The sequence below is a fragment of the Panthera pardus genome, unplaced genomic scaffold (assembly GCF_024362965.1).
Source record: "Panthera pardus isolate Hobbes unplaced genomic scaffold, ASM2436296v1 HiC_scaffold_18, whole genome shotgun sequence".
Taxonomy (NCBI): Eukaryota; Metazoa; Chordata; class Mammalia; order Carnivora; family Felidae; genus Panthera; species Panthera pardus.
The window spans coordinates 6602827-6628851 of record NW_026526743.1 but is presented as its reverse complement, the minus strand read 5'-3'; the positions used below and the strand labels follow the sequence as shown (position 1 = coordinate 6628851).

Sequence of the window (26025 nt, the reverse complement as noted above, 5' to 3'; positions counted from 1 at the left end):
CTCTCACCCCAATATTATTTCCAGACCCAGAAATCCACTATAGCAAGCATCCCTGGGGGAGAATAGTGATTTAATAAATTATGGGATAGAAGAAAAAGATATGTACACGCAGTGGGGTGCAGGGAAATCTCAGATCCTAGAAGACAGATTTGGTTTCTGGAATAAAAAATGGGATGGATCCTGTCTGCCTTTGCACCAGGGGTAGCTAGAGTTCCAGACGCGAATTTCTTCCTTCCCCAGAATCCAGCAGCCTAGGCCTCCAGCCTCCTCCTCCCTCGAAGAACTAGGAAAGCCTAACTCCCATCCCTCCTCCTCCAAGGGACCAGGAATCCAGGATACCCACTCCCACCTGCCCTCTGTCCTCCAGGGAAACAGTTTAGACACCCAGGCCTCCCCTCCTCCGGCAAGACTCAGGTGTCTGGGACCCCAGCCCTCTGCTCTCCCAGGGCTCCAGGAATCTGGGCTCAAGTGGAGATCCAGAGTCTGAGTCTCCACTGGGGTCTCAAGTCTCTTGTGGCTTAGACATGCTCATACAGCGGGTTCTCGTACGAAGCCCCTTTCTCTGCTGGGGCTAGGGGTGACTGCTGGAGACCCCGCAGGATGCACTGGTGCAGGAACACGTACTGGGCCTGGGGAGGAGCACGGGGCAGGGGGTGAGGGGTGCCCTTCTGAGCCTGGGCCTGCTTTCCCCCCAGGCCCCACCCCCACCCCCCTGTGCCCTCGGGAACCCCATCACCTCAGTCTGTAGCATGAGAGGTCTGCTCTCCCTCATCTTCCGCACGTAGCTGAAGGCTCCCACAAAACGCTCATGCTCCAGCTGCCGCAGCAGGACATCCAGGGCAATGAAGGTGCCTGTGCGGCCCACGCCAGCACTAGGCAGGAACAAGAAGGGGTCAGGTCACAGGAAGGGGGAGTCTTGGCTGATTGGAGGGATCTATTTTTGGAGCATCCGGGATCAGAGTATATTATTCAGCAAGATAGCATTCTGGGGGGATGCCGTGTAAGTGGTAAAAGCCACTGTGTGTGACTCTGCCTGGAGCTCCTTCTGTCTGCCCGGCCCTGCCTCCAATGCCCTACGCGCCCTTGTCACTTTTCCCAAGCCTGAGAAGTAGGAGCTAACAGCACGCCCATTTTACAGATGGAGAAATGGAGGCTGAGCACAGTGAGGTCGCTTGTCTGTCCCAGGTCACTCTGGAGTTCACACACAAGAAAAAGGAACTCCCAAGCTGACCATTCAAAAATATTTTTTAAACATAAACCCATTTTAAAGTAAACAGTTCAGTGCCATTTAGTATATTCGCGATGTTGTGTGACCACCACATCTAATTAGTTCCCAGACACTTTCGTCCCCCCAGAAGGAGACCCTGTACCCGCTAAGCAGTCACTCCCCACTCTCCATTCTCCCCAGCCCCTGGTGACCATCAATCTGGCTCTGTGGGCATACCTATTCTGGACATCTCCCATAAACGGGATCCTACTACATGTGACCTGTCGTGTCTGTCTCATTTCACTCAGCACCGTGTTATCAAGGTTCTTCCACATGGTGGAATGAACAAGTGCTTCGATCCTTTTTCCGATTCAAATCAATCATCTTAACCATTACGCAGGAGTCCCTTCTGTGCTTGGGGGAGGGGATGACCCTCTGCTGGGGACACCTCCAGGAGGTGCTATCCTGGGACAGGGCGGGTGTTAGGACACGGTTCAGCAGAGAATGTAAGAGTGCCACCACAGGCATCAGCTTGACCCCTTACGCCTTCAACCCAAGACGTACGCTTTCTGACTGGGTTTCCCCAGCGCTGTAATGGGGAGGAAACCCTTTCGGTCATGAGGTTGCCCTGAGGACCAGCAAGACCGTGACTGTGGAGTTTCCATCACGTCACTGGCGGTACGTGCTCCCTGAATGCGACTGTCACTGTAACCAGAGCTTCCATTTCAGAGGCTGTCGGCCACTCTGGAGCAAGCCCCTTTTCGTGCCCCCCCCCCCCCCCCCGCCCATAACCTCCTCTACAGTCTTCAGTATCGACAACAGGAGAGTGATGGGCAGGACAAGGTTCCCAGCGTGCACTGGAGGTGTTTCAAATGTTTCTCAAAACCTTTGACTGTTTCTCTCTCCTGCCCCTCACCCCTTCCTCCCTTCTCTCCACCAACGGATTCCCCTCCTCCTCTCTTCCATCTCCTGTAGAAGGTTCTGGTTCCTGAAACCGGCAGGGGCCGTTCTCTTAGAGCCAGCGGGTCCTCACCTGCAGTGCACAATGGGGGGGCCTCCCTCCACGGTCTGGTCCAGCCACTGCCGGACCATCTTCCGGAAGGCCAGCAAGGGGTCTGGGGAGTGGGGGACGCCGTGGTCTGGCCAGGTCATGTAGTGGAACTGACGTACACGTAGTGTCTTCTGCTCTTGGATCTAGAGAGAGGGAGGGGAGGCTGGGGAGGGAGCGCTCAGCACCCCAGGGTGGGCTGGTTTCTGACTGGTGGGGGGCATCCCTGGGCACACTGTGGTCCCCTGAGACGGTGACGGAAGTCTAGGCTTCAGGAGGGGTTCTGAGGAGTCGACTGCCCAGATAGTTCTGGGGGAGGGAGCGAGGGTCGGGGTGGGGCTGGCAGGGTGGAGCAGACTTACGTGCCGGACCCTCAGGTCTCGTACCGTCCAGTTCTCCAGCACCTTCTCACCCTCCAGGGCCACTTGTAGGTGCCCATATGTGCATGGCTGGGTGTCTAGAGGCCAGTAGTACTCACACTTCACCTGGGGGACGACTGAGAGGTCAGAGAACCTGTCCTGATGCCCATCTACACCGGGGCTCTTGTACTCAGTGCCTGGTGATGAGGCAAGACCTACAGGCAGCCAGGTGTAGATTCATCCCAGCCAGGAGGACCCCTCCTTCTCAAGGCCACTGGGTTATATGGACCAATGGATGGGCTGAGGGTACTGGAGGAGGTTGGGGTCACATGGGAGGTCAAGGCTCAACACCTAGACCCTGCGGATCCCTCACCCGGCCGGACTCCACACAGTTGGTCAGCATGACCAGGGTGCGGCTCTGCTGCTCCCACACCAGGCGCCAGAAGTCAGCCACCGTCTGGGGCAGGGGGCCCTGGGCTGCAATGAACTCGCGGGGGCCCCAGAGACCCTGATGGGAGAAAACAGGCAAGTCACAACCCCCTCCAGTCCTTCTCTGCTCAGCTTTGCTCAATGCCCTCCCAGTTCGCAGCCACAACCTTACAGGTATGAAGCTGGCGTTGATGTAGTCGGAGCCTGGTTCCTCCTGGTGGGGCTTCAGGGACACCCGGGACCAGTCGTCTAGAGGAAGAGGCCAGCATTAGTGAAGCAGAGACAGGCGTGGGAGACCCAGGAAGGTATGGAGACAAGACTGAGACCCAAGGACAGAGGTCACGCTGAGGGCACACAGGCTCTGGGAGCCCTAAGAAGGGTGGATTGACCTCAGCAGGGAGGAATGGGCCGGGTGCCCCCCTCACAGGGGGTAAGAGCTTTGTGTCCCATAGGGAATAAGGGAAGGGGCCAGGGATGGGGTATTGACAAAGTCACGGCCAGGGGTAAAGTCAGCAGAGGCCTTAAGACTCACAGGGCAGCACGTTTCGGTAACGGTTCTTGGCACTGTTTTCGAGAGCTGAGGCCACCATTTGCGACTGCTTGGTGCCCTCCAGAGCCAATCGCTGCGGGCAGAGGCAGAGAGAGAGGGGGCGAGCATGGACCCTGGAGTCTCTCCATCTTTCCCGGAGGACACCCCCGTTCAGCACCGCCCCACTCACCCCCGCGCCCTGGAATTCTGTAGCACCCACAGAAACGTGTACCATCACCCCGCAGGGCATTGGGGAGGCTTGGGGGACAGCGGGGACCAGAGAGATAGGCGACAGAAGACACAACACGGGGAAACCAACGTGTTTCTTTAGGGCTGACCCGAGGGCCCATAACGGTGTCACAGGCGAAAACATAATTGTGCCTGAATTTTTTTGCATAAGCAAAGAAAGGTGTGGCAAGGTCTGGGGTGGGCACGTGGGGCTCAGCTCAGCCCCTCGCTTGTCACCACACCTGGTACTCCATTGCGAAGCCGCCATTGGCATCCCTCTCGTTCTTCCTCACGTGGGCAGCAAAGTCTTGTGCCGGGATGTTCTCCAGGAGGCTGTGGGAAAAGGGCAGAGTTTAACTTCCCTTGGCCATGTGATCTTGGCATAAAAGAAAGGGCTTTTTTTTTAAGTTTATTTTTATCTATTTTGACAGGCAGAGAGCAAGTGGGGGAGGGGCAGAGAGAGAGACAGAAGCCCAAGCAGGCTCTGAGCTGTCAGCAGAGTCCACCGTGGGGCTGGAACTCACAAACCGTGAGATCATGACCTGAGCTGAAGTCACTGAGCCACCCAGACACCCCTGGGCCTTTTTTTTTGGGGGGGGGGTGTCGCTCTTTATTTCTTTTGACCCCCTTCTCCCAACTCAACTACCCTCCACCCTCTGCCTCGGGCAACCAATATCTGTTCTCAGGATCTATCAATTCAGTGTTTTAAATTTTTTTCAAATATGGGGCACTTGGGTAGCTCAGTCAGTTAAGCATCAGACTTAACTTCGTCAGACTTGATTTCGGCTCAGGTCATGATCTCCCAGTTCAGGAGATCGAGCCCCGCTGACAGTACAGAGCCTGCTTGGGATTCTCTCTCTCACCCCTCTCTCTCTGCCCCTGCCCTGCTCACTCTCTCTGTGTGTGGACACAGGCCCCATCATGGGTGAACCTGGGGAACATTATGCTAGCTCAGATAAGCCAGTCACAGAAGGACCAATACTGTGTGAATCCACTTCTGTGAGGTCCCTAGAGGAGTCAAATCCACAGAGACAGAGAGTAGACCGGGCGGGGCACCAGGGGCTGATGGAGGCGGAGGGGGGATCCTGTTCAATGGGGACAGAGTTTGGGTTTTGCAAGATGAAAAAGTTCTGGAGACAGACGGTGGGGACAGCTGCACAACAGTGGGGGCGCCTGGGTAGCTACGTCATTTCAGCGTGAGCTCGTGAGTTCGAGTCTCGCTTCAGGCTCTGTGCTGACGGCTCAGAGCCTGGAGCCTGCTTCCGATTCTGTGTCTCCCTCTCTCTCTGCCCCTCCCCTGCTGGCTGTCTCTCTCTCAAAAATAAATACGCATTAAAAAATTTTTTAAAAAAAATTCTTTGACCTCACGCAGCTCCAGCTCCTTCTTGCTCGTCCTCTTGTAAGACAGCTTTATAAACACGGTCTTGACCCAGTTCGGAGGCCGGGGGCTAGAGGCCAGTCCGGCCCCCTTCTTGAGCAGTGGTCAAGCCCACACGCCCACCACCTCGTGCATGTGGCTCTCACACGCTGAGCCACTATGCACCTGCCCTCAGCCCTCAGGGCCGGGTGCCTGACAACCAGAGGCAGCCCTTACACCCCGGAGCTCGCCCAAATCATTGCACTGGGCTCGAGCTACCCATTCCTTCCCACGGAAACCATAACTAAGGCTCTTGCCCACCACTGTCCCCACCTCCCCTGCCTCCCGACTGAGCCTGTGTGACTTACTGAGGACTCCCCTCTTGGGATCTGTTGCCTTTATCACACCTAAGCAACAACAAAGCCTGTTAACACAGCCCGTGCACGTTTAAACTGCTCACACACACCAGTTTTCTCTGCTTCTTTTCTCCACATCACCAATGCCTGGTGTCTGCAGCACCACTCCACAGGGGAGTGACCCCTTTCCCCAAAGTCCCCCTATCCTATTTGCCTCCTTACCTCCAATTCTTTTTTTTTTTAATTTTTTTAATGTTTATTTATTTTTGAGAGAGAGAGACAGAGCGTGAGTGGGGGAGGAGCAGAGTGAGAGGGAGACACAGAATCGGAAGCAGGCTCCAGGCTCCGAGCTGTCAGCACAGAGTCCGACGCGGGGCTCGAACCCTCGAACTGGGAGATCATGACCTGAGCCGAAGTCGGACGGACGCTCAGCCAACTGAGGCACCCAGGTGCCCCTCCTTATCTCCAGTTCTAAGGGTCTCCTCTCAGTCCATCCTTGGAGGGATGGCTCAGCAGCATTTAGTGCTGCTCCTGTCTTCTTCCTGGACCCGCTTCCCTCACGTGACACTCTGGTGCCACTCTGCTCAGTCGCCAAGATACCCAACATTCTCTAAACGCTCCAAGCATGCTCCTGCCCCAGGGCCTTTGCACCTGCTGGTCCCTCTTCCTGGAACGCCATTTCCCAAGATGTGCACATGAGTCTGTGCACAAATGACTTCCTCTTAGTCATCTTCTTGGTATGGCTTTACCTGGACAATTTTCTCCAATTTTCTCTAATTTTAACACCCTATCTTAAATATTCTTCTACCTTTTCTGGGGCGCCTGGGTGGCTCAGGAGGTTAAGTGTCCAACTCTTGCTTTCAGCTCAGGTCACGATCTCACGGTTGGGAGACGGAACCCCACGTTGGGCTCTGTGCTGGGCATGAAACCCGCTTAAGATTCTCTCTCTCACTCTCACTCTCTCGCTCTCTCTGCCCCTCCCCCGCTTGCACTCTCTCTCAAAAACAAAAGGAAAAAATAATAAAACAAAATAGGCTTCTACCTTTTCTATCGCCACTTCTTGCTCTACTGCCTCCTGTATCACAACCTCTATTATCTTGTTTATTAATGATTTTTTGTGCTCGAATGTAAGCTTCACGAAGGCAGGAATCTTTGTTTCTCTCACGGTGTCCTCTGTGCCTAGAACAGTGCCTGACACATGATACACGTGCTGAGTGAATCTTTTGTTGGATGAACATAATCCCAGAGCTGGAGTTGGTTCCAGAGCCCCCGGCCCAGGCTGGAGGGGGGTGATGAAAGGCTTGCGATCCTTGGGGCAGAGAGCATTGCGTGTCGGGGTGCGCTGAGCCCACCCGTTGACCTATCCGGTGACCAGCAAGCACCCCTCGATTTGACCTGACAGTGCTTCTTCCAGATACTTCTCCAACACTTTCTGCTTACCTGGAGCCCAGAACCTTGGGTGCCGGTTTCCTCTGGCTCTTCTTGTGCCTGGGAAAGAGACATTGGAACAGAAGGCTTGGGGGGGGGGGGGTCAGGCCGGAACAGGGATCCTCACCCTCTCCCTGCCACCCCGTCCCCACCCGAAGATGGTCAGTCAGCCCTGTGACGAGTCCCACCTCTTCTTCAGGAAGAAAATCAGCAGGCCCACCAGGATGAGAAACAGGACCACACCGACAATGGCTCCAGCGACGACCCCTGGGTTAGGAAGTACGGGGACCGTTGGAGTTGGCCTCTTCCACTGGCAACCTGTCTCTCCTACCTCTGTCCTCACCCAGACTGTGACCAGACGGCTGACAGGGCAGATGCGAGGGCAGAGAAAGGAGAGGAGAAAGCCTCTGGATAGAGCCCCACCTCCCACCCAACTTTCCCGAGGAGCCTGGTCCAAAGGTATCATTTGCTCAGGTAACCTGGCTGCCAGAGTGCCTCTTCCCCTCCTTGGCCCAGATTAATGATTCTCGGCGTGGGCGATTCTGTCACCGATGTCTGGGGACATTCTGGGTTGGCACCATGGGAGTGGTGTCGCACTGGCATCCAGCAGGCGGGGGTCAGGGGCACTGCTCAACATCCTACAATGTACAGGACGGCCCCCACAGCAAAGAACGATCCATCCCCAAATGTCAGTAGGGTCAAGATTGAGAAACCACATTGATGGCATTGATGCCTCCCGCCAGAACAGAGGTTCGTGTTCTCAGAGGTTCTGTTTGCTAGCAGAAGGGCACCCCTGCAGTGGTGGTGCCCACGGTCTTGGCCCCAGGCTCTAATGGGCACAGATCCCTCAGGGTCTGTCCTTAGATACCTGGTCTTGGAGCAGACTCCAGCCCACAGCCTGCCTCCATCAGCTGTCGTGGCCCCAGGATGCAGCTTCCCAACAGCCCTGGTTACGAGGACCTGTCAACAGGCTCTAGAAGGGTCTCACACAGCCCATTCCCCTAATGGACCTGGTCCCCATGAATTGGACACGGGCATCTTTCCTCTCCCTTCCAGAGACCCTCTTTGCTGCTAAGCAAGAGACGTTCCTGGGCAGCAGGAACCAGAGAAGCCCAGTTGGGCATCTATTTATCATCGCTCCAACCTGCCATCTCAGAGACGCAATCTTATAAGAGGTCCTGATTCATAGAAGGTGACAGATGGGGCCCAGTGAAGCTTATGGCCACCATCAAAGGTATATGATCAGAGTTTTACTAAGTATGAGGCCCAAACCTCTCCCAAATACGCCACCGATGAGTGGAAAATGGTGCAGCCGTGTTGGGGAAAAAAAGTTTGGCACTTCTCCAGAAGATAAACACAGAGTTAAGTACTCGATCCCATAACTCCACTCCTGGAGATACACCCAAGAGAAAGAAAGTTCCTTTCTGCACAGGAATGGGTACATGAATGTCCATAGCACCATTACTCGTAATAGCCAAAGAGTGGAGACCACCCAACGGACCCATCCACAGACGAACGGATAAACGAAATGTGGTCCCTGCGTACGGTGGAATATTATTTAACAATAAAAAGCAATGAAGCACCGATACGTGCTACAACACTGATGGACCTTAGAAACGGTACAGCAGGTGAGAGAAGCCGGCCACCAAAGACTGATGATATACATCACAGAAGGATGATGATATTTTTAGGAGACGTCCAGAACAAGCAAATCTACAGAGACAGAAGATAAATTTGAGATTACCGAGGCCAGGCTGGTGGGGAAGTGAGGGAATTAGGGGCTGATGGTGTAAGGAGGTGATTTTTCTTTAGTGAGTAATGAAAATAGTGTAAGAGTGATGGGTTGGCCAAGTCCTGTGGGTGTAGTGAAGCCATTAGCTGTACACTGTCAGTGGGTGAATTGTATGGTATGTGAATTATATCTCAAGAGAGCGGTTTTGAAGAAAGCAGCAAAGAAAGCAAACAGGGAAACACAAAGGACCCCTTGCGTAGGTAAGGCTCCTTCACAACAGAGCCCGATGGGATCTAGAGAGCCTTTCACCGTAGCTCTGTCCCCGTGGGGATCTGCTCACCTGCATTCTCCGTGTGGCAGGTCACAGGGGCAGACGGGGCCCTCATTCCATCCCAGATGGTGGTGACGGTGGCTGGGTAAGACTGAGCTGGCTGGAGATCCCACACAGACACGCCCCTCCCACAGGACGATCCATTCTGGCAGTCCCGCTGTCCACCCACCTGCAACTCAAAGGCCTCGTAGCCTCCCACGGGGCAGGACCAGGTCAAGATGACCCCGTGGCCCCCAGAGGTGCTGATGCAGGAGGTGATGGTGACTGGGCTCGGGGCTGGGTGGAGGGGACAGGAGGAGTCAGTAGGAGCCATAAGGGTGCCTTTCCATCTCCCCACCCTACCCCCACTTCCCACCGCTGGTGCCAATTCTCTGAGAACTAGCACATCCTTTCCCTCCCAAAACCAAAACACCTCTCTTCAGCTCTCATTTTCTGTCCTCCCCCAATGGACACGCAACAGATCCCTTCGGACTACCACTCCCATGAGCCCTTGGGCTCTCTGTATCACTGCAGCTTAGCAAGGCATGACCCCATGGCCTGATGGGATTTGGAGTCCACTCTTCCCATTGCCCCCGGACCCCACCTCAGCTCCCACCAGGTAGAAGGGGGCCCATGTCACCTGTGGATGCAAGGAGGCTCTGCGCATAACTGGTCACGTTGTTCCTGTCTGCCCACACCCTGAAGGTGTACAGAGTCCCGGGTTCCAGGGTCTGCACCTCATACCAACTGTCATTGGTCCTGCCTGTGTGGTTGGTCTGATGTCCCTGGGGGTCTTGCTGTCCCTGGGGATATCCCCCAGGGGTCCACTGGACCCAGTACGTGTAGAGCTGAGAGTGAGGGTCTGTGGGGACCTTCCACCGCAGGATGATTGAGTTGTTCGTCTGGTTTTCCTTGTGTAGATCCATGACTGTGTTGGGAGCTGAGGAGGGAGGACAGGAGGTCAAGGGGGCGGGTGTATCCTCAAGGACCCTCCCGTCTGAGCCTGCCCACCTCCCCTGACCCCTCAGTCACCAGACGAGTCCACTTGCTAAGAAGAGTGAACCGCAGAAAAGAGGCCAGGTGGGGACCAGGATCACCGGGGCCCTCTCTGTCCTGAGTCTATCGCCCTGGGTCCTACGCATCACCTTTTTCAGGTGAGCAGACCGAGGCAGGGTCCTTCCTTACTTCCAGGCCCTTCTTTCTTTCTTTTTTTTTTTTTAATTTTTTTTTAACGTTTTATTTATTTTTGAGACAGAGCATGAACGGGGCAGGGGCAGAGAGAGAGGGAGACACAGATTCAGAAGCAGGCTCCAGGCTCTGAGCCATGAGGCCAGAGCCCGACGCGGGGCTCGAACTCACGGACCGCGAGATCGTGACCTGAGCTGAAGTCGGACGCTTAACCGACTGAGCCACCCAGGCGCCCCCGGCCCCTTCTTTCTTGACGGAGCTGTTGTCTTTAGTCTTCTTAGCCCAAATAGCCGAAGACTAAACAGTTCCAGGCTCCATGCACACACAGTGAACCTAGTTCCTGGGGGCAATTTTGGCTCCTGTCACACTTGGAACCCTTCACATATAGGCTGAGAGCTGGGTTGCTTGGGGTTCAGCTAGTATACTGGGATGAGCTGTGCCCTTCTGTCTTCTGGCTTTGTTGGTTCCTGAGGGGTGGTGCTGGATGGTCAGGGGCTCTCTTCATCCCCAAAGACAGACCTCGCAATTAGAAAGTTCTGGCTGCAGAGGACGGACTCTTTCTAGAAGGCAGACTTACAGGCTCAAGGTTCTATGAGGCTAGATGGGGTCACCAAGTCTCCCCAACCCTCTCTCTCTCCCATTCCAATAGTACTGGCTCTGTCTAGAACTAGCGCGAGTCTCACCAGTGGCTCCAGTGAGTGTCTGGTTGTCACTGCTGACCTCATTCCTCTCTGCCCAGACGGTGACGATGTACAAGCTCCCAGCTTCCAGTTCTGTTAGTATGATCCCGGTATCTGTGGTGTTCCGGATGCTAATGGCGCTGGTGCTCTCCTTGACCCATGAGACCCCGTAGGTGTAGAGAGGATGATCTGGGTCCAGGGGAGCTGTCCAGCTCAAGGTGATGGAGCTGTTGGTCTGCTTCTGCACACTGAGGCTCATCACTGCGTTGGGGACTGGCAGAAGGAACAGAGGGTCAGAATATCCTCTCCCTGGTCCACGAGAATCCAAAACACACGGACGGACCTCCTCCTGGGGCAGCCAGCCTTGTTAAAGAGCATTTCTAGACATGGAACCTGGGGGTAGGGACGGGACACCTGCAGCCTTATGCTCAGCCGCAGACTCCCAGACAGGCCGGTCCCCAGAAAAGGCCACCTCTCTCCTGTGGACTCAGGATTTGGGCACGGCTCGGCAAGACTGTAAAGACGGTGGCTGCATCCCAGAACCCAAAGGTGGTGCTCTCTTTGCTGGTTCTTCAGCTCTCACCAAAAGAGAGAGTGGGCATTGATGTTTGTCATCGGGGGGCTTACTGGGGTTCTTGTCTGGAACCAGCACAGAATTCATTCTTTTCTGCCCACACAGAGAGAATTTATACAAGGTCCCAGTTTTGGGTCCCTCTACCGTGAAACTGAAGTTTTGGATAAGTGTTGGGTCTCAATTCTGTCTCCCTCTCCAGTTCACTGGACCCAATAAGTGTAGTCCCAAAGGCCAGGGCCCAGGGGGCACCTCCCAATCTGACTGATGGAGTTGGTGGCCTGAGCTTCCATTCTCAAGACCGTGATACAGTTGGGAACCAGGAGAAGAAGAGTCGGAGGGTCAGAGTGTCCACATTCCATGGTACCTAATGTCCCCACAGTTGAGGCAACATGCCTGTGCTCCCTACACAGTCCTGGTGGCTAAGGAGAGACACCCTCTAGTCTCAATGTCTGTATTCTAGAGGGTCCCAGACCCTGACTGATCCCAGCTCAGAACCTGTGATGTTCTTTCTTCGAATCCTGGTCAACGTGACCCAAACAGATGCTCAAAAATAAATAAACGTTTTTTTATTTATTTTTATTAAAAAAAATTTTTTTTGTAACGTTTATTTATTTTTGAGACAGAGAGAGACAGAGCATGAACGGGGGAGGGTCAGAGAGAGGGAGACACAGAATCTGAAACAGGCTCCAGGCTCCGAGCTGTCAGCACAGAGCCCGACGCGGGGCTCGAACTCACGGACCGCGAGATCACGACCTGAGCGAAGTCGGCCGCTCAACCGACTGAGCCACCCAGGTGCCCCTAAATAAACGTTTTTTAAAGGGGAGAGAGAGAGAACTGCAGCAGGTGGCACTCACCTGTGGTGGCGTTGCAAACTGTCGCGGAGCTGACGACTCCATTTTTCTCTGCCCACACGGCAAATCCATACAAGGACCCGGGTTGCAGTCCGCCCACCACGAAGCTGGTGTTGGTTGTGTTCTGCGTCTCACTCCCAGTCCACTGGATCCAGTAGACGTAGTTCTGAAAGTCAGGGTCATCTGGCTCCTCCCAGATCAGGGTGACGGAGCTGGTGGTCTGAGCCTCTACCTTCAAGTTCCTGACGGGATAGGGGTCTGAAAAATTAGGGAAAGGGGTCCGGTGTCAGCAAGGGAGCTAGATCAGGGGTACAGTCAGTGGACGTTTTTAGCCCTCAAAGTCTCCAGTCCTGCCTCGACTACTGGTCCCAGGAGAGGTAAGGCGTGTGGTCTAGACCAGCGCTTGTCCAACTTCAGTGTGCGTACATAGCACTGGGGATCTCGTTAAGATTCGGGTTCTCGTTCGGTGGGTCTGAGATGAGACCCAGACTCTGCATCTCCAGCCAGTTCTCGGCACACGCCGGCACTGCCCACCCACGGACCAGAGTTTGAGTAGCAAGGGTCTAGACCAGCAGTTTCCAACAGAACTGCTGCAAAGATGGAAATGCTCTCCCAAGGCCCAGTATAAGAGATGCTATCCCAGGGGGATACGGAGGGGGACTGGGACCCCCTCATCTGAGCTCTTGAGCACATAAAACATGAAACTGGATTTTCCATTTTAGTGAACTGAATTTTAAATAGCCCCACGGGGGGCGTCTGGGTGGCTCAGTCGGTTGAGCGGCTGACTTCAGCTCAGGTCACGATCTCGCGGGCCGTGAGTTCGAGCCCCGCGTCAGGCTCTGTGCTGACAGCTCAGAGCCTGGAGCCTGTTTCAGATTCTGTGTCTCCCTCTCTCTGACCCTCCCCCGTTCATGCTCTGTCTCTCTCTGTCTCAAAAATAAATAAATGTTAAAAAAAAAAATTAAATAGCCCCACGGGGGTGACCGGGGGAGGGGCTCTAGGCCAGAGCGGCTCTAGAGCGAGGAAACTGTCCACGTCAGGATGATGGAGCTGACGATCGGAGTTTGCATCGTCAAGACCAGACATGGTTGAGAACCAGGAGAAGAGTCAGAGGGTCAGGGTGTCCACGTTCCATGGTGCACACAGGGAGGCCAGATTTGTCGGCGATCCTATGGGTTCTCAACCATCTCCTACCACCCTCCTCAAGCAGAACAAAAGGGAACGAAACAGGGGGCGGGACCTGAGGAACCTTCGAGGGTCTTCCTGGAGCCAGGAAGCTTGTTCTTCTCTGCCCGAACAGAAAGTTCACATGAGGACAGTGACTGAAGTCCTGCCCCACTCCCCACTTTGTAACTGGTGACGGTCCTGTTTTGGGTCTCACTTTTGTCACGTCTCCGTGCCACTGGACCCAGTCAGCAGGTGCATCTCTGAGGCTCTGGGTCCTTGGGGACCTCCCGGTGCAGGGTGATAGAGCTGTTGGTCCAAGTCTCCCCCCTCAGGTTTCTCACAGGGCTGAGGGGGCTGAAAGCTGGGACTGTGCGGGGTCGGGAGGGGTCCTAAGCTCTGTGTGACCGCTGAGCCCTTGCAGTGCACCTGCTCCTGCTCCAACAATGTGATATCGGTGCAAAATACACACTGTGCTTTGAGGAGCGGGTATGAAGTTAAGAAAATATCTTGGGGCGCCCGGGGGGCTCAGTCGGTTGAGCGTCCGACTTCGGCTCAGGTCATGATCTCACAGTTCTTGAGTTCAAGCCCTGCATCGGACTGTGTGCTGACAGCTCAGAGCCTGGAGCCTGCTTCCGATTCTGTATCTCCCTCTCTCTCTGCCCCTCCTCAACTCGTTCTGTCTCTCTCTCTCTCAAGAAATAAACATTTAAAAAATGTAAACTATCTTCTGGTTCTTATATATGTCGATTACACTTCAAAATGATAATATTGATAATATTTGGGGGCACGTGGCTGACTCAGTCAGTAGAGCACGCGACTCTTGATCTCAGGGGTGTGGGTTCGAGCCCCAGGTTGCTCGTGGAGGCTGCTTTTGAAAATGGATAAGCCTGGGTGACTCAGTCAGTTAAGCATCTGACTCCTGATTTTGGCTCAGGTCATGATCTCATGGCTCGTGGGCTCGAGGCCCATGTCGATCTCTGTACTGACAGTGGGGGGAGGCTTCTTGGGATTCTCTTTCTCTCTCTCTCTCTCTGCCCCTCCCCAACTTGCTCGCACATGTGCTCTCTCTCTCTCTCAAAATAATTAAATAAACTTTAAAAAATGATAATATTTTGGATCTATTGAGCGAAATAAATTCTCACTTTATAATTGATTTCACGTTTCATTTTACTACTTTTAAATTTCTTTGTCTTTTTAAGTAATCTCTACACCTCATGTGGGGCTCAAACCCACAACCTGGAGATCAAGAGTCACATGCTCTTGATCTGAGCCAGCCAGGCACCCATCTTTTTACTTATTTTTAAAGTGGTTGAGGGGCGCCTGGGTGGTGCAGTCGGTTAAGCGTCCGACTTCAGCCAGGTCACGATCTCGCGGTCCGTGAGTTCGAGCCCCGCGTCAGGCTCTGGGCTGATGGCTCGGAGCCTGGAGCCTGTTTCCGATTCTGTGTCTCCCTCTCTCTCTGCCCCTCCCCCGTTCATGCTCTGTGTCTCTCTGTCCCAAAAATAAATAAAAAATGTTGAAAAAAAAAATTAAAAAAAAAAAAAAAGTGGTTGACATTGGGGCACCTGGGTGGCTCGGTCGGTTAAGCGTCCGAAAAAGCGGTTGACATTGGGGCACCTGGGTGGCTCGGTCGGTTAAGCGTCCGGCTTCCGCTCAGGTCGTGATCTCGCGGTTCGGTTCGTGAGTGGGAGCCTGGCTTTGGGCTCTGTGCTGACAGCTCAGAGCCTGAAGCTGCTTCGGATTCTGTGTCTCCCTCTCTCTCTGCCCCTCTCTTGCTCATGCTCTGTCTGTCTCTCTCTCTCTTTCAATAAATAAACAAACAAACATTAAAGTGGTTGATCGAAAACTTAAATTTACACATTTGCTTCCGTTCAATTTCTCTTGGGCGACAGAACCTGCCATGTCCTTGTCGCTGCCGGCCACCTTTTGGGAAAAGCAGAAGTCAAGAACATGGCCATGACTGCCTCTCACCTGTGCTGGTTTGCAGAGTCTGCTTGGAGCTGTTGGTCTCATCCTGCTGCACCCCCACGGAAGACTCATGCGGAGACCTGGGCCCGAGTCCGTCCACCGTGAAACTGGTGTCGGTCGTGCGCGGGGCCTCGGTTCCGCCATCCCGTCCGGTCCACAGGCCCCGGGGGGTGTGGTGCCTCCGGTCCAGGCCACGGGGCGTCTGCCACTGCAGGGTGATGGAGCTGGGGGTCCGGGCCTCTGCAGTCAGGTTCTTGCCGGGGCTGGGGGCTGAGGATCAGGAAGGAGGGCCCGGGGTGAGCACAGGAGGTCAGTACTGGGCCTTCCGCGACGCCCAGCGCTTGCCTGAGTCCAGAAAGGACCGTTTCCTTGAGTGCCGGCCATGGATCACCGTGCCCTCCGTGAGACCACCTCCCCACACCAGAGCTCACACGGGTTTGGGTGCAACCTCTCCGTGTGGGCGGTAGACTCAGAAGGGGTCACTCACCAGCCGCCCTGTCCCCTGTCCAGCTGCACAGGCCCTGGGAGAACACAGAGGGGAGAGTCAGACTCTGAGCCTCGTCTCCCTTGACCCAGGGGAGCCTGCAGGGCTGGTGGCAGGGGGGAGGGGGGAGGAGGAATCTGGCCAGCCACCCTCCTGTCCTCTGCCCTAACCCAAGTCACTGGGGCCTGAGGGAGAGGAGGGACACGGCCAGCTGTCTCCTCCCCCGAGGCTCTGCTCTAACAAAGGTCACTGCAACATCCATCTGTCTTTTCTTGGTGTGTGTGTGCTGCAGCCGGGAGTGTGGCAGGGGCGGGGCTCCAGGGACCCAGGAGTTAGGGTTGGCTCCGCTGATAAGGCCAGAGGATAATGGTTACACATTCAGAAAAATATGGCTCTGGAAGACGAGGGGCAGGAAGTTAATCAGCAAAGTGGTAATGGGGGAAGATACTGAGGTTGGGGACCAGGAGCCAGACACCTGGTCTGAGGGAGGAGGGAGCTGGGGGCCAGGACTCCTGGGTCTGAGGGAGGAGGGGGCTGGGGGCCCAGACTCTGGGTCTGAGGGAGGAGGGGGCTGGGGGCCCAGACTCTGGGTCTGAGGGAGGAGGGAATGGGGTCAGGACTCCTAGGTCTGAGGGAGGAGGGGGCTGGGGCCAGGACACCTGGGTCTGAGGGAGGAGGGGGCTGGGGCCAGGACTCCTGGGTCTGAGGGAGGAGGGGGCTGGGGGCCCAGACTCTGGGTCTGAGGGAGGAGGGACTGGGGTCAAGACTCCTGGGTCTGAGGGAGGAGGGGGCTGGGGCCAGGACACCTGGGTCTGAGAGAGGAGGGGGCTGGGGGTCTGGACTCCAGGGTCTGAGGGAGGAGGGGCTGGAGTCTGGACTCCAGGGTCTGAGAGAGGAGGGGCTGGAGTCTGGACTCCTGGGTCTGAGGGAGGAGGGCACTGGGAGCCTGGACCTCTGGGTCTGAGGGAGGAGGGGCTGGGGACCAGGACTCCTGGGTCTGAGGGAGGAGGGCACTGGGAGCCTGGACCTCTGGGTCTGAGGGAGGAGGGGCTGGGGACAGAACTCCAGGATCTGAGGGAGGAGGGGGCTGGGGACAGAACTCCAGGATCTGAGGGAGGAGTGGGCTGGGGGCAGGACTCCTGGGTCTGAGGGAGGAGGCCTGAGGCCGGGACTCCTGGGTCTGAGGGAGGAGGGTCTGGGGCTGGGACCCCTGGGTCTGAGGGAGGAGGCCTGGGGCCAGGACTCCTGGGTCTGAGGGAGGAGGGTCTGGGGCTGGGACCCCTGGGTCTGAGGGAGGAGGCCTGGGGCTGGGACCCCTGGGTCTGAGGGAGGAGGGTCTGGGGCCCGGACTCCTGGGTCTGAGGGAGGAGGCCTGGGGCCCAGACTCCTGGGTCTTTGAGGGCACGCCTGAGTCTTGCCAGAAAGCACAGTTCATTCTCACAGTGGACGGCAGTATCTGAGAGCCCAGGTGTGAGGCTCACTGACAAGCCGGAAGCCTGCTTCCTTCTCCGGGAAGCTCCTACTCCCTCAGGACCCCAGCTCCCCACCCCTGTCTGGGAGCACTCACCAACAGCACCAGGCTCCCCCAGGCCCCGAGGCTCCCTCCGGTCCCCATCATGTCTCCAGACACTGCCGAGGGACCCAGGTGTCCCAGCCCTGACCTTCCACCTGCTGGACTTTAAACGCGAGAATTTCCCCTTTCTGAGTCTCATGGTGGTGAAGCCATGGGCCAGGGTGGGAAGGGAGGAGGAGGAAGTGGAGGCTCCCAGCCCCGCCCCACCCCTCAGCCCTGGTCCTCACCTCTGCGCACTCCTGCGCTCCGGCCCCGCCTCTCCGGCCAGCCGTGGGGTCTCCCCTCCCGCATCCCCTCGCACTGCCCCACCCAAATCGCCTGGGTCAGGGCCCGCTTCCCCGCCAGCGCCGCTGCCGCCTCCATGAATGCACAGAGCAGGTCCCGAATGGTCAGGCCGGAGTCAGGCCTGGGAAAGAGACAGCTCCAGCTCCATCTGTCAAGGGGCAGAGGAGGCTGGGTCCGAAGCCCTGTTCTGTGGTGGGCTCTATGCATTGACTCAGGCCCCGTCACCTCTCCCTGCCTCCACAGCACAGCGGCCCTCACGGTGTGAGCCCTGTTCATTATCACTCCTGCCTGCCTATCACATATGACATGGCATATGGGCCCCCGCCCTCCCCCCCCCGCCAGGTGCACCCTCCTCCTGTCCTCCAACCATCTCCCTCCTCCCCTTCCCTGGGGATGCAGTCAGAGATGGACCACACTGGGTTGGACGGGGTCAGGACACTGCTATTTCCGTCACAGGCCAAACTGTTAGTGTTTGCTTATTTGCCTCGCCCGCCCCGTTTGACCTTGACCGAATGGCTTAGACTCGCAGTGACTCAGATTCCCCAGCTGTAAAAACATGAATACAACTGCTTATCGATATACTGTGGGTAAGAAATGACTGCGTACATATAAAATCTTAGAATGATGGCCGGCCCTTTTAAAATGCTTGATAAATCATAGCCACATTTATTTATTTGTAATGGTTGTTCGTTTATTTATTTTGAGGGAGTGCAAGTGAGCAGGGGAGGGGCAGAGACGAAAATCCCAAGGAGGCTCCACACTGTCAGTGCAGAGCCCGACACAGGGCCTGAACCCACAAACCGTGAGATTGTGACCTGAGCCAAGATGGAGTTGGATGCTTAACCAACTGAGCCACCCAGGCGCCCCGATTTTTGGGTCATCCCTAAGACCTCCAGAGTCCAGAAGAGCTTTTCAGGGCATTTTTGTTGACTTACTGATTCTGTTCATTCCTACTACCAACCACCTGTGTGACCTTACCAGCCTCCTCCAGAGCGAAGGACCCGAGAGCAAGAACAACACAGAAGTCACACTATCCTTGATGACCTTGCCTCAGAAGGCACACACCATCATTTTCAGCACATCCTCCTCAGGATGCCGGTCAGCCCCTTTCATGTGGGAGCGGACCGCACAAGAATGTGGAAGCCGGAAGCATGGACCCCTGGGGCCATCTTGGATGCAGGCAGCGACCCCATCATGTGCACACATAGTAACGCGTTGGCCATTTTTACCACTTTCTGTAACATGAATCCCCGTTTGTCAAGCACATGGGATAAAGTGGCAAGCAGGGAGAGGCAGTTACCACTTTACTGCTGGCTCTGAGAGCATCTCGGTGCTTCGACACCATCCCTGCCCCAGAGGAGGAAGAGGGGGCTCAATGCCCCAGGCATTTCATCAGCCTGTTTCTTTTAGGATGAGTCTTCTGTCCAAGGTGTCCCCAGGGTACCCAGGGCATTTGCACCTACCCTATTTCTAAAGACATTGATCTTGACAGTGGGGTTCAGCTACCCATTCATTCCAGGTACCTGTCTCTGTGGGGCTCTGCTCACCTGCATTCTCCCTGTGGCAGGTCAGAGGCAGACGGGGCCCTTATTCCATCCCAGACGGTCATGACCATGGCCCGGTAGGACTGAGCTGGCCAGAGATCCCACATGGACAGGCCCCTCCCTCCCACAGGAAGATCTGTCCTGGGGGGGTCTAGCCAATCTTCTTCTTCCCAAAACCAAAATACCTCTTCAGCGCTCATTTTCTGGCCTCCCCCAATGGACACGCAACAGATCCCTTCGGACTACCACTCCCATGAGCCCTTGGGCTCTCTGTATCACTGCAGCTTAGCAAGGCATGACCCCATGGCCTGATGGGATTTGGAGTCCACTCTTCCCATTGCCCCCGGGCCCCACCTCAGCTCCCACCAGGTAGAAGGGGGCCCATCTCACCTGTGGATGCAAGGAGGCTCTGTGCATAACCGGCCACTTGTTCCTGTCTGCCCACACGCTGAAAGTGTACAGAGTCCTGGGTTCCAGGGTCTGCACCTCATACCAACTGTCACTGGTCCTGCCTGTGTGGCTGACGTGATGTCCCTGGGGGTCTTGCTGTCCCTGGAGATGTCCTCCAGGGTTTCACTGGACCCAGTACATGTAGAGCGGAGAGTGGGGGACTGTGGGGACCCTTCACCGCAGTTCCCTTGTGCAAATTCGTGACCGTGTTGGGAGCAGGCAAGTGGGGGTGCGGTTCCTGGAAACATCTCCCTCACCTGCTCTCTGCCCCAGAGCACCTGTAGGTATCCTTACTCGGTGAAGGGGTACGTGTCTCAGCCTCCCAGGCCCCCTTCCTCCAGTGGAGCGTCCATGATGTTGGGTCTCCCACCTGTCACATCCTCCTAGCCCAGGGGACCCAGTAGGTGGAGGGTGAATGGAGTCTTTGGGGTGAGGCCAAAGTCCGGAGCTGGCTGAGTCTGAAGACCAGAAACTTGGACGTGGATACTTTAGGGTATGTCTTGTCTTCTAAAGCTCTCTCAGAGGTAGATTGGGAATGTGTGGTGATTGCCCAACCCTGTTGCTAAGGAGGGGCACCCCCTAGCAACAGGGCTCCATCCCTTGAGCTCAAATGAACTGTCCAGATCCTCGAAAAGAGGCCCAGAGCAGCCCCTTCCTACCAGCCCAGAAGTGCCAAATCCCACACAGTTGTGTGTCTCACCTGTGGGCAGGTCAAAGACTTGGGTATCACTACAAACTCCACTCCTTCTCTCCTGGATGGTGAAGGTGTACCAGGCCCTCCTTTCCAGTCCCCCCACCATGACCCATGTCCCTGAGATGTTCAGGATCTCACTGGCGAAACCTGGCTCACAGCACTGGACCCCGTAGGTGTAGGGTGGATGGTCAGGGCCCAGAGGAGCTGTCCACATCAAGATGACAGAGCTCATGGTGTGGTCCTGTGTCCCCCGGTCTGTCACTGGATTGGGCACTAAGAGATGGGACATGGTCAGCATTTCCAAATCCCTGAGTACCTGCACCACACCGGGACAGACTTGGGTGCTGAGGACGTTGTTCTCTAGAACGAGGGCCCAGAAGCTAGAAGCCTAGGATGGGATGTCAGTCTGGGGCCCTCCGCCCCTGATCTGTGAGTCAGGAGGCCCCACGGACATCATTTCCTGTTCTCCTTGTCAGAGCCAGATGACCACATCTCACCTGTGGACACACTGCCTACGTGTCTCAACAAGGTCATGGGAGTGTCGGCTCCCACAGTACTCTGCTAGAGCACTGTCTTTACTAACTACCTCCTACTGTTGCCTCAAAGCTGGAAGTGGTCTTTGCTAATCCTCAACTCGGTGACTGTTGTGGGTCGAATTGTGTTGTGTCCCTCAAAAAGACATGTCCACATCCTAACCCCTGGTGCCTGTGAATGGGACCTTATTTGGAAGTAGGGTTTTTGCAGACGTAACCAAGGTAAGATGAGTTTGCACAGATTACGATGAGCCCTAAATGCAATGACTGGTGTCCTTAGAAGGAGAGAGAAATTTGGACACAAACAGCAAGAATATACCGTGGGAGGCTGGAGGCGGAGATCGGCGTGATGTGTCTTTAGACCAAGGAAAGCTGAAGGTCACCAGCTAGAAGAGGCAAGAAAAGATTCTTGAGGCTCCAAACAGAATGTGACCAACATCTCGATTTCAGAATTCCATCTTCCAGAACTGTTGCTTCAAGCTCTCCGTTGGTGGCACTTTCTTATGCCAGCCCCAGGCAACAAATGCAACGACCTTACTTTTACTCTTTGGTAGCGTCATCCCTAGGGAGGGTCATTTGTCACCTGTAGACGTGCAGAGGGTCTCCCTGGAGCTGCTCACTCTGTCCTGTTCACACGAAGAATTCATACAAAGTTGGGGTTCAAGTGCATCCACAGCAAGCCAGGGTCTCTGAGGTGCTGTGAGCACCACCTGGGATGCTCTCCTTAGACAAGTGGATCCCACAGAAGTATATCTGAGGGCCTGGACCCTCAGAGACCTCCCTTCTCGGGGTGATGGAGCTGGAGTCTGAGCCTCCACCCTTAGGCTTCTGACTGGGATGGAGCCTGCAAAGGGGAAGATAGGCCTGTTAGGAGAAGGCATCAGACAGTCCCCTGCTCCTTCATCCACCCCAAGCTCATCCACAAGTCCCAGAAAGCACAGTTCCCATCAGTTCTGCAAGGACCTCCCCTGAGTCGTCCGGAAGGAACCCCCAGGGGGCTCAAGGGCGTGGTAGTCCAAGCTCTTCTGTCAAGAGTGTGTGTGGAGGGGTGAGGGGTCATCAGTGAGGTTTGGGGACAGCTCACCACTAACCACATGGACGTACACAGAATAGTCCACATTTTGCTTATTCCTTCACGCGCTGACGGACACGTGGGCGGCTCTCGCCTCTCAGATATTGTGCACAACACCGCTTTGAACCTGGGTGTGCAAATATCCCTTCGAGACCCCGCTTTCGGGCATAGATCCAGAAGCGGGATTGCTCGATCGTATGGTAACTCTATGTTCAATTATTTTAGGAACCGCCATGCTGTCTCCCACGGTGGCTGAAGCATTCTACATTCGCACCCACGGTGCCCGGGGTATCTCCCATGCTCACCAACACTTCTGAGTTTCTTCTTTGGTGGTTGCCATCCTAACGGGCGTGAGGTGGTATCTCATGGTCTTGATTTGCATTTCCTTAGCGACCAGTGATATGAAGCATCTTTTCACGTGTGGCTCATTCACTTTTTCTGTTATTATTAACACATTTCTCTGACAGCGTAGGTCTAGCTTCTGTATACTTAACGTGAGCAAGCCTCCTGTATGTGATCTGTTCCCCTTTCTGCCACCACCTCCTCACCCCTGCGAAGACCCGTGTGCCCTGCTCAATCTCTCTGACTCTGCACAGGAAGCTGCCCGCCGTGCGAACGCCCTCCTCACCCTGCCTGAACTCTGACCCTCACGATGAACCGCCACCGGGGACGCCTGCGCTGCTCAGTCCCGCCAAATGACTTCAGGACTGAAATGTCTCAAGAGGGAAGGAAGAGGGACAGGAAGAAGAAGAAGGAAGAAACATATCTTTGGTGGGGTGTTTTGTTGATGAACAAAGTTCTAAATTGTTTTTTAAACATTTTATTTTGAAATTATTAGAGACTCCCAGGAAGTTGCAAAAAATAGTACAAAAGGTCCTGTGTGAACTTTGTCCCACTTTCCCCAGTGGTAACATCTTACACACACATAATTCAATATCGCAAGCAGGAAACTGGGGGGCCTGGGTGGCCCAGTTGCTTAAGCGTCCGACTCTTGATTTCGGCTCAGGGTGATGATCTCACGGTTTATGATTTCCAGCCCTGCGTTGGGCTCTGTGCTGACAACTTGGGACTCTCTCTCTCTCAAAATAAATAAATAAAACATGGGGAAAAAAGTAATTTCTAAAAAATAAAAAGCAGCCTGCCAGGTCGGCGAACACCTGAAGTGTGGAGAGAAGGCACGGAACCCCCACGTCCTTTCCGCGTACCTGGCATCTCTCCCATGAGCCATATCCCTTTGGCCCCAAATCTGTGATCTGGTAAGTGAAATGCTTTCCTGAGTTCTGGGAGCTGCTCTCTTTTTTTTTTTACTACTTTTTTTTTTTTTTTCAACATTTTTTATTTATTTTTGGGACAGAGAGAGACAGAGCATGAACGGGGGAGGGGCAGAGAGAGAGGGAGACACAGAATCGGAAACAGGCTCCAGGCTCCGAGCCATCAGCCCAGAGCCTGACGCGGGGCTCGAACTCACGGACCGCGAGATCGTGACCTGGCTGAAGTCGGACGCTTAACCGACTGCGCCACCCAGGCGCCCCTGGGAGCTGCTCTCTTGAGCACGCTAATCAAACCCAGGGAGGGGGTCTCAGGAACCTCTGATCTATATAGCAGATGGTCAGAAGCCCAAGTGACCGCCTGGATCCGAATTGGCCTCCGGGGGGGGTGGGGGGGGTGGGGCTTTCCCGTGGGGCCGGGCCCTCGACTCTGGGCTGTGACTGTCTCCAGGTAGCCAGCATCAGAATGGACTTGAACTGTGGGACTCCAGTGGGTGTCAGGGACTTTTGCTTGGTGATGTGGGGGAACCCTCACACTGGAATTGCGTAGAATCCTAATTACTTGTCATTGTGGAACCCTGGAAAGGACCCAAATCCCAAAGGATCGGTAACACATTTAAAGATGAATTATGCTGGTGGTTGCCTTGGGCCGGAGGGGGTAAGTGATCGGGGAGGTGACTGCTGGAAGGCACGGTTCTCTTTTTGGGGTGATGAAAGCTCCCAAATGGATCGTGGTGATGGTTGCACAACTCTGTGAATGTACCATGAACCATTCACGTGCACACTTTGTTTTTCTTTTTTTCCAACGCCCAACGTGAGGCTTGAACTCATGACCCCAAGATCAAGAGTCGCACACTCTACCGACTGAGCCAGCCAGGAGCCCATAACCTGCACACTCTAAATGGGCAGTTGGATGGTATATGAAGGGCATCTCAATAAAGCCATGACCACATTTTTTGCTGGAATCGAATAGAAACGACTTCAAACAGGACATGGTCACAGCACAGTGATGACAGTCAACGGTACTGTATCATAAAAGTTCACAGTTGTTAGGAAACCAGACCTACTTGTCCCCACCGCACGCACGCATGGACATACACACTGTTGCACAGACACAATGTTGTCTGTAGGCACATTTCAATAAAAAAAAAAAAAATTGAAGGGGTGTCTGGGTGGCTCGGTCCTTTGGGAGCCTTTTTTTTTTCTTTTTTAAACATTTATTTTTGCAAGAGAGAACGATAGTTGGGGAGGGGCAGAGAGAGAGGGAGACACAGAATCCGAAGCAGGCTCCAGGCTCTGAGCTGTCAGCACAGAGCCTGATGCGGGGCTCGAGCTCACCAACCACGAGATCATGACCTGAGCTGCAGTTGGACACTTAACCGACTGAGCCACCCGGGCGCCCCGGAAGCCCGACTCTTGATCTCAGGTCAGGTCATGATCTCACGCAGTTTGTGAGTTCGAGCCCTGAGTTGGACTCTGTCCTGACAGCACGGAGTCTGCCTGGGATTCTCTCTCTCTCTCTCTCTCTCTCTCTCTGCCTCGCCCCTGCTCATGCTCTCTCTCTCAAAATAAACATTTAAAACATTTTTGAAGATACTCTTTAGACAAATGGAGGCGGGAAATTTCCCTCCTCAGCACTTTCCACGGGGGTGGGAGATTGTTCTGGGGGCGCTGTAATGGGGGGGCAGAGAGGGGGTCTTCACTTTACCTCCGTGCTCTGATGGCTGACAGAGCACCCAGGACCTGGGCAGCGTGTCCGTGACCCACAAGTAGGCCTGAGGCAGGGGCTTCAGGGAGGTTGGGAAGGGCCAGTCACAGCCCCCAGATCACTCGCCCCTGACCGGGTTGCCCCCCAGCGTGCGTGACTTATCTGGCAGGGGGTGAGTGGGGACCCTGCCCTGAAGGTGGAGCAAATCGGAAAAATAGGGCTGGGCCCAGGGAACACAAAAATGCTGTTTCGAAGGGACACGTGCACCCCCATGTTTATAGCAGCACTATCGACAATAGCCGAAGTATGGAAAGAGCCCCAATGTCCATCGATGGATGAATGGATAAAGAAGATGTGGTGTCTATATACAATGGATTATTACTCGGCGATCAAAGAATGAAGTCTTGCCGTTTGCAACTACGTGGATGGAACCGGAGGGTATGATGCTTAGCGAAATACGTCAGAGAAAGACAAAAACCATAGGACTTCACTCATAGGAGGACTTTTAAGAGACGAGCAAAGGGGGGAAAAAAAGACAAATGAAGAAGCAGACTCCTAACTACATTAAGAGAACACACTGGTGGTCACCAGGGGTGGGGGGATGGGGCAAACAGGTGACGGGGATTAACGCGTGCACCTGTGAGGAGCACCAGGTGCTGTGTGGGAGTGTGGAACGACTATATCGCACACTGGAAACCAGTACCGCACTGTAGGTAACTAACTGGAATTTAAATAGAAACTTAAGGGGCGCCTGGGTGGCTCAGTCAGTTGAGCGTCTGACTTCGGTTCAGGTCACGATCTCACGGTCCGTGAGTTCGAGCCCCACGTCAGGCTCTGTGCTGACAGCTCAGAGCCTGGAGCCTGCTGCTTTGGATTCTGTGTTTCCCTCTCTCTCTGACCCTCCCCCATTCATGCTCTGTCTCTGTCTGTCTCAAAAATAAATAAAAACTTAAAATAGGGAGGGGCTCTGGGGGTCCCCCAAAGCACAGCGTGGATGTAGAAG

General features: G+C 54.9%; 1 protein-coding gene and 1 long non-coding RNA gene across 4 annotated transcripts in view; one reads left to right on the top strand and one right to left on the bottom strand.

Moving 5' to 3' along the window:
- Nucleotides 1-16831, top strand: part of LOC128778006 (uncharacterized) — a 42084-nt gene extending 25253 nt beyond the window's left edge. The window contains exon 3 of the long non-coding RNA XR_008423313.1: nt 16767-16831. This is a non-coding gene — a long non-coding RNA (uncharacterized LOC128778006). The remainder of the gene's footprint in view (nt 1-16766) is intronic.
- On the bottom strand, nt 53-18049 carry PTPRH (protein tyrosine phosphatase receptor type H). Of its 3 annotated transcripts, XM_053905750.1 has the most exons (18): nt 17696-18049; nt 17463-17571; nt 15899-15932; nt 15415-15681; nt 12280-12534; nt 10855-11124; nt 9624-9923; nt 9014-9280; nt 7130-7208; nt 6954-7001; nt 4043-4133; nt 3576-3666; nt 3216-3292; nt 2988-3122; nt 2618-2740; nt 2241-2401; nt 737-872; nt 53-629 (listed from the first exon to the last, which is right to left on the bottom strand). In XM_053905750.1, exons 2-18 carry the CDS (start codon nt 17511-17513, stop codon nt 519-521), a joined length of 2496 nt encoding a protein of 831 aa, XP_053761725.1. In that variant the 5' UTR covers nt 17514-17571; nt 17696-18049; the 3' UTR covers nt 53-518. The 3 variants fall into 3 exon arrangements, with proteins under 3 accessions (XP_053761725.1, XP_053761726.1, XP_053761723.1); XM_053905751.1 differs by lacking the exon at nt 17696-18049 and having other exon boundaries at nt 17463-17617; XM_053905748.1 differs by lacking the exons at nt 15899-15932; nt 17696-18049 and having other exon boundaries at nt 17463-17650.
- Between the last annotated feature and the right edge of the window lie 7976 nt (nt 18050-26025).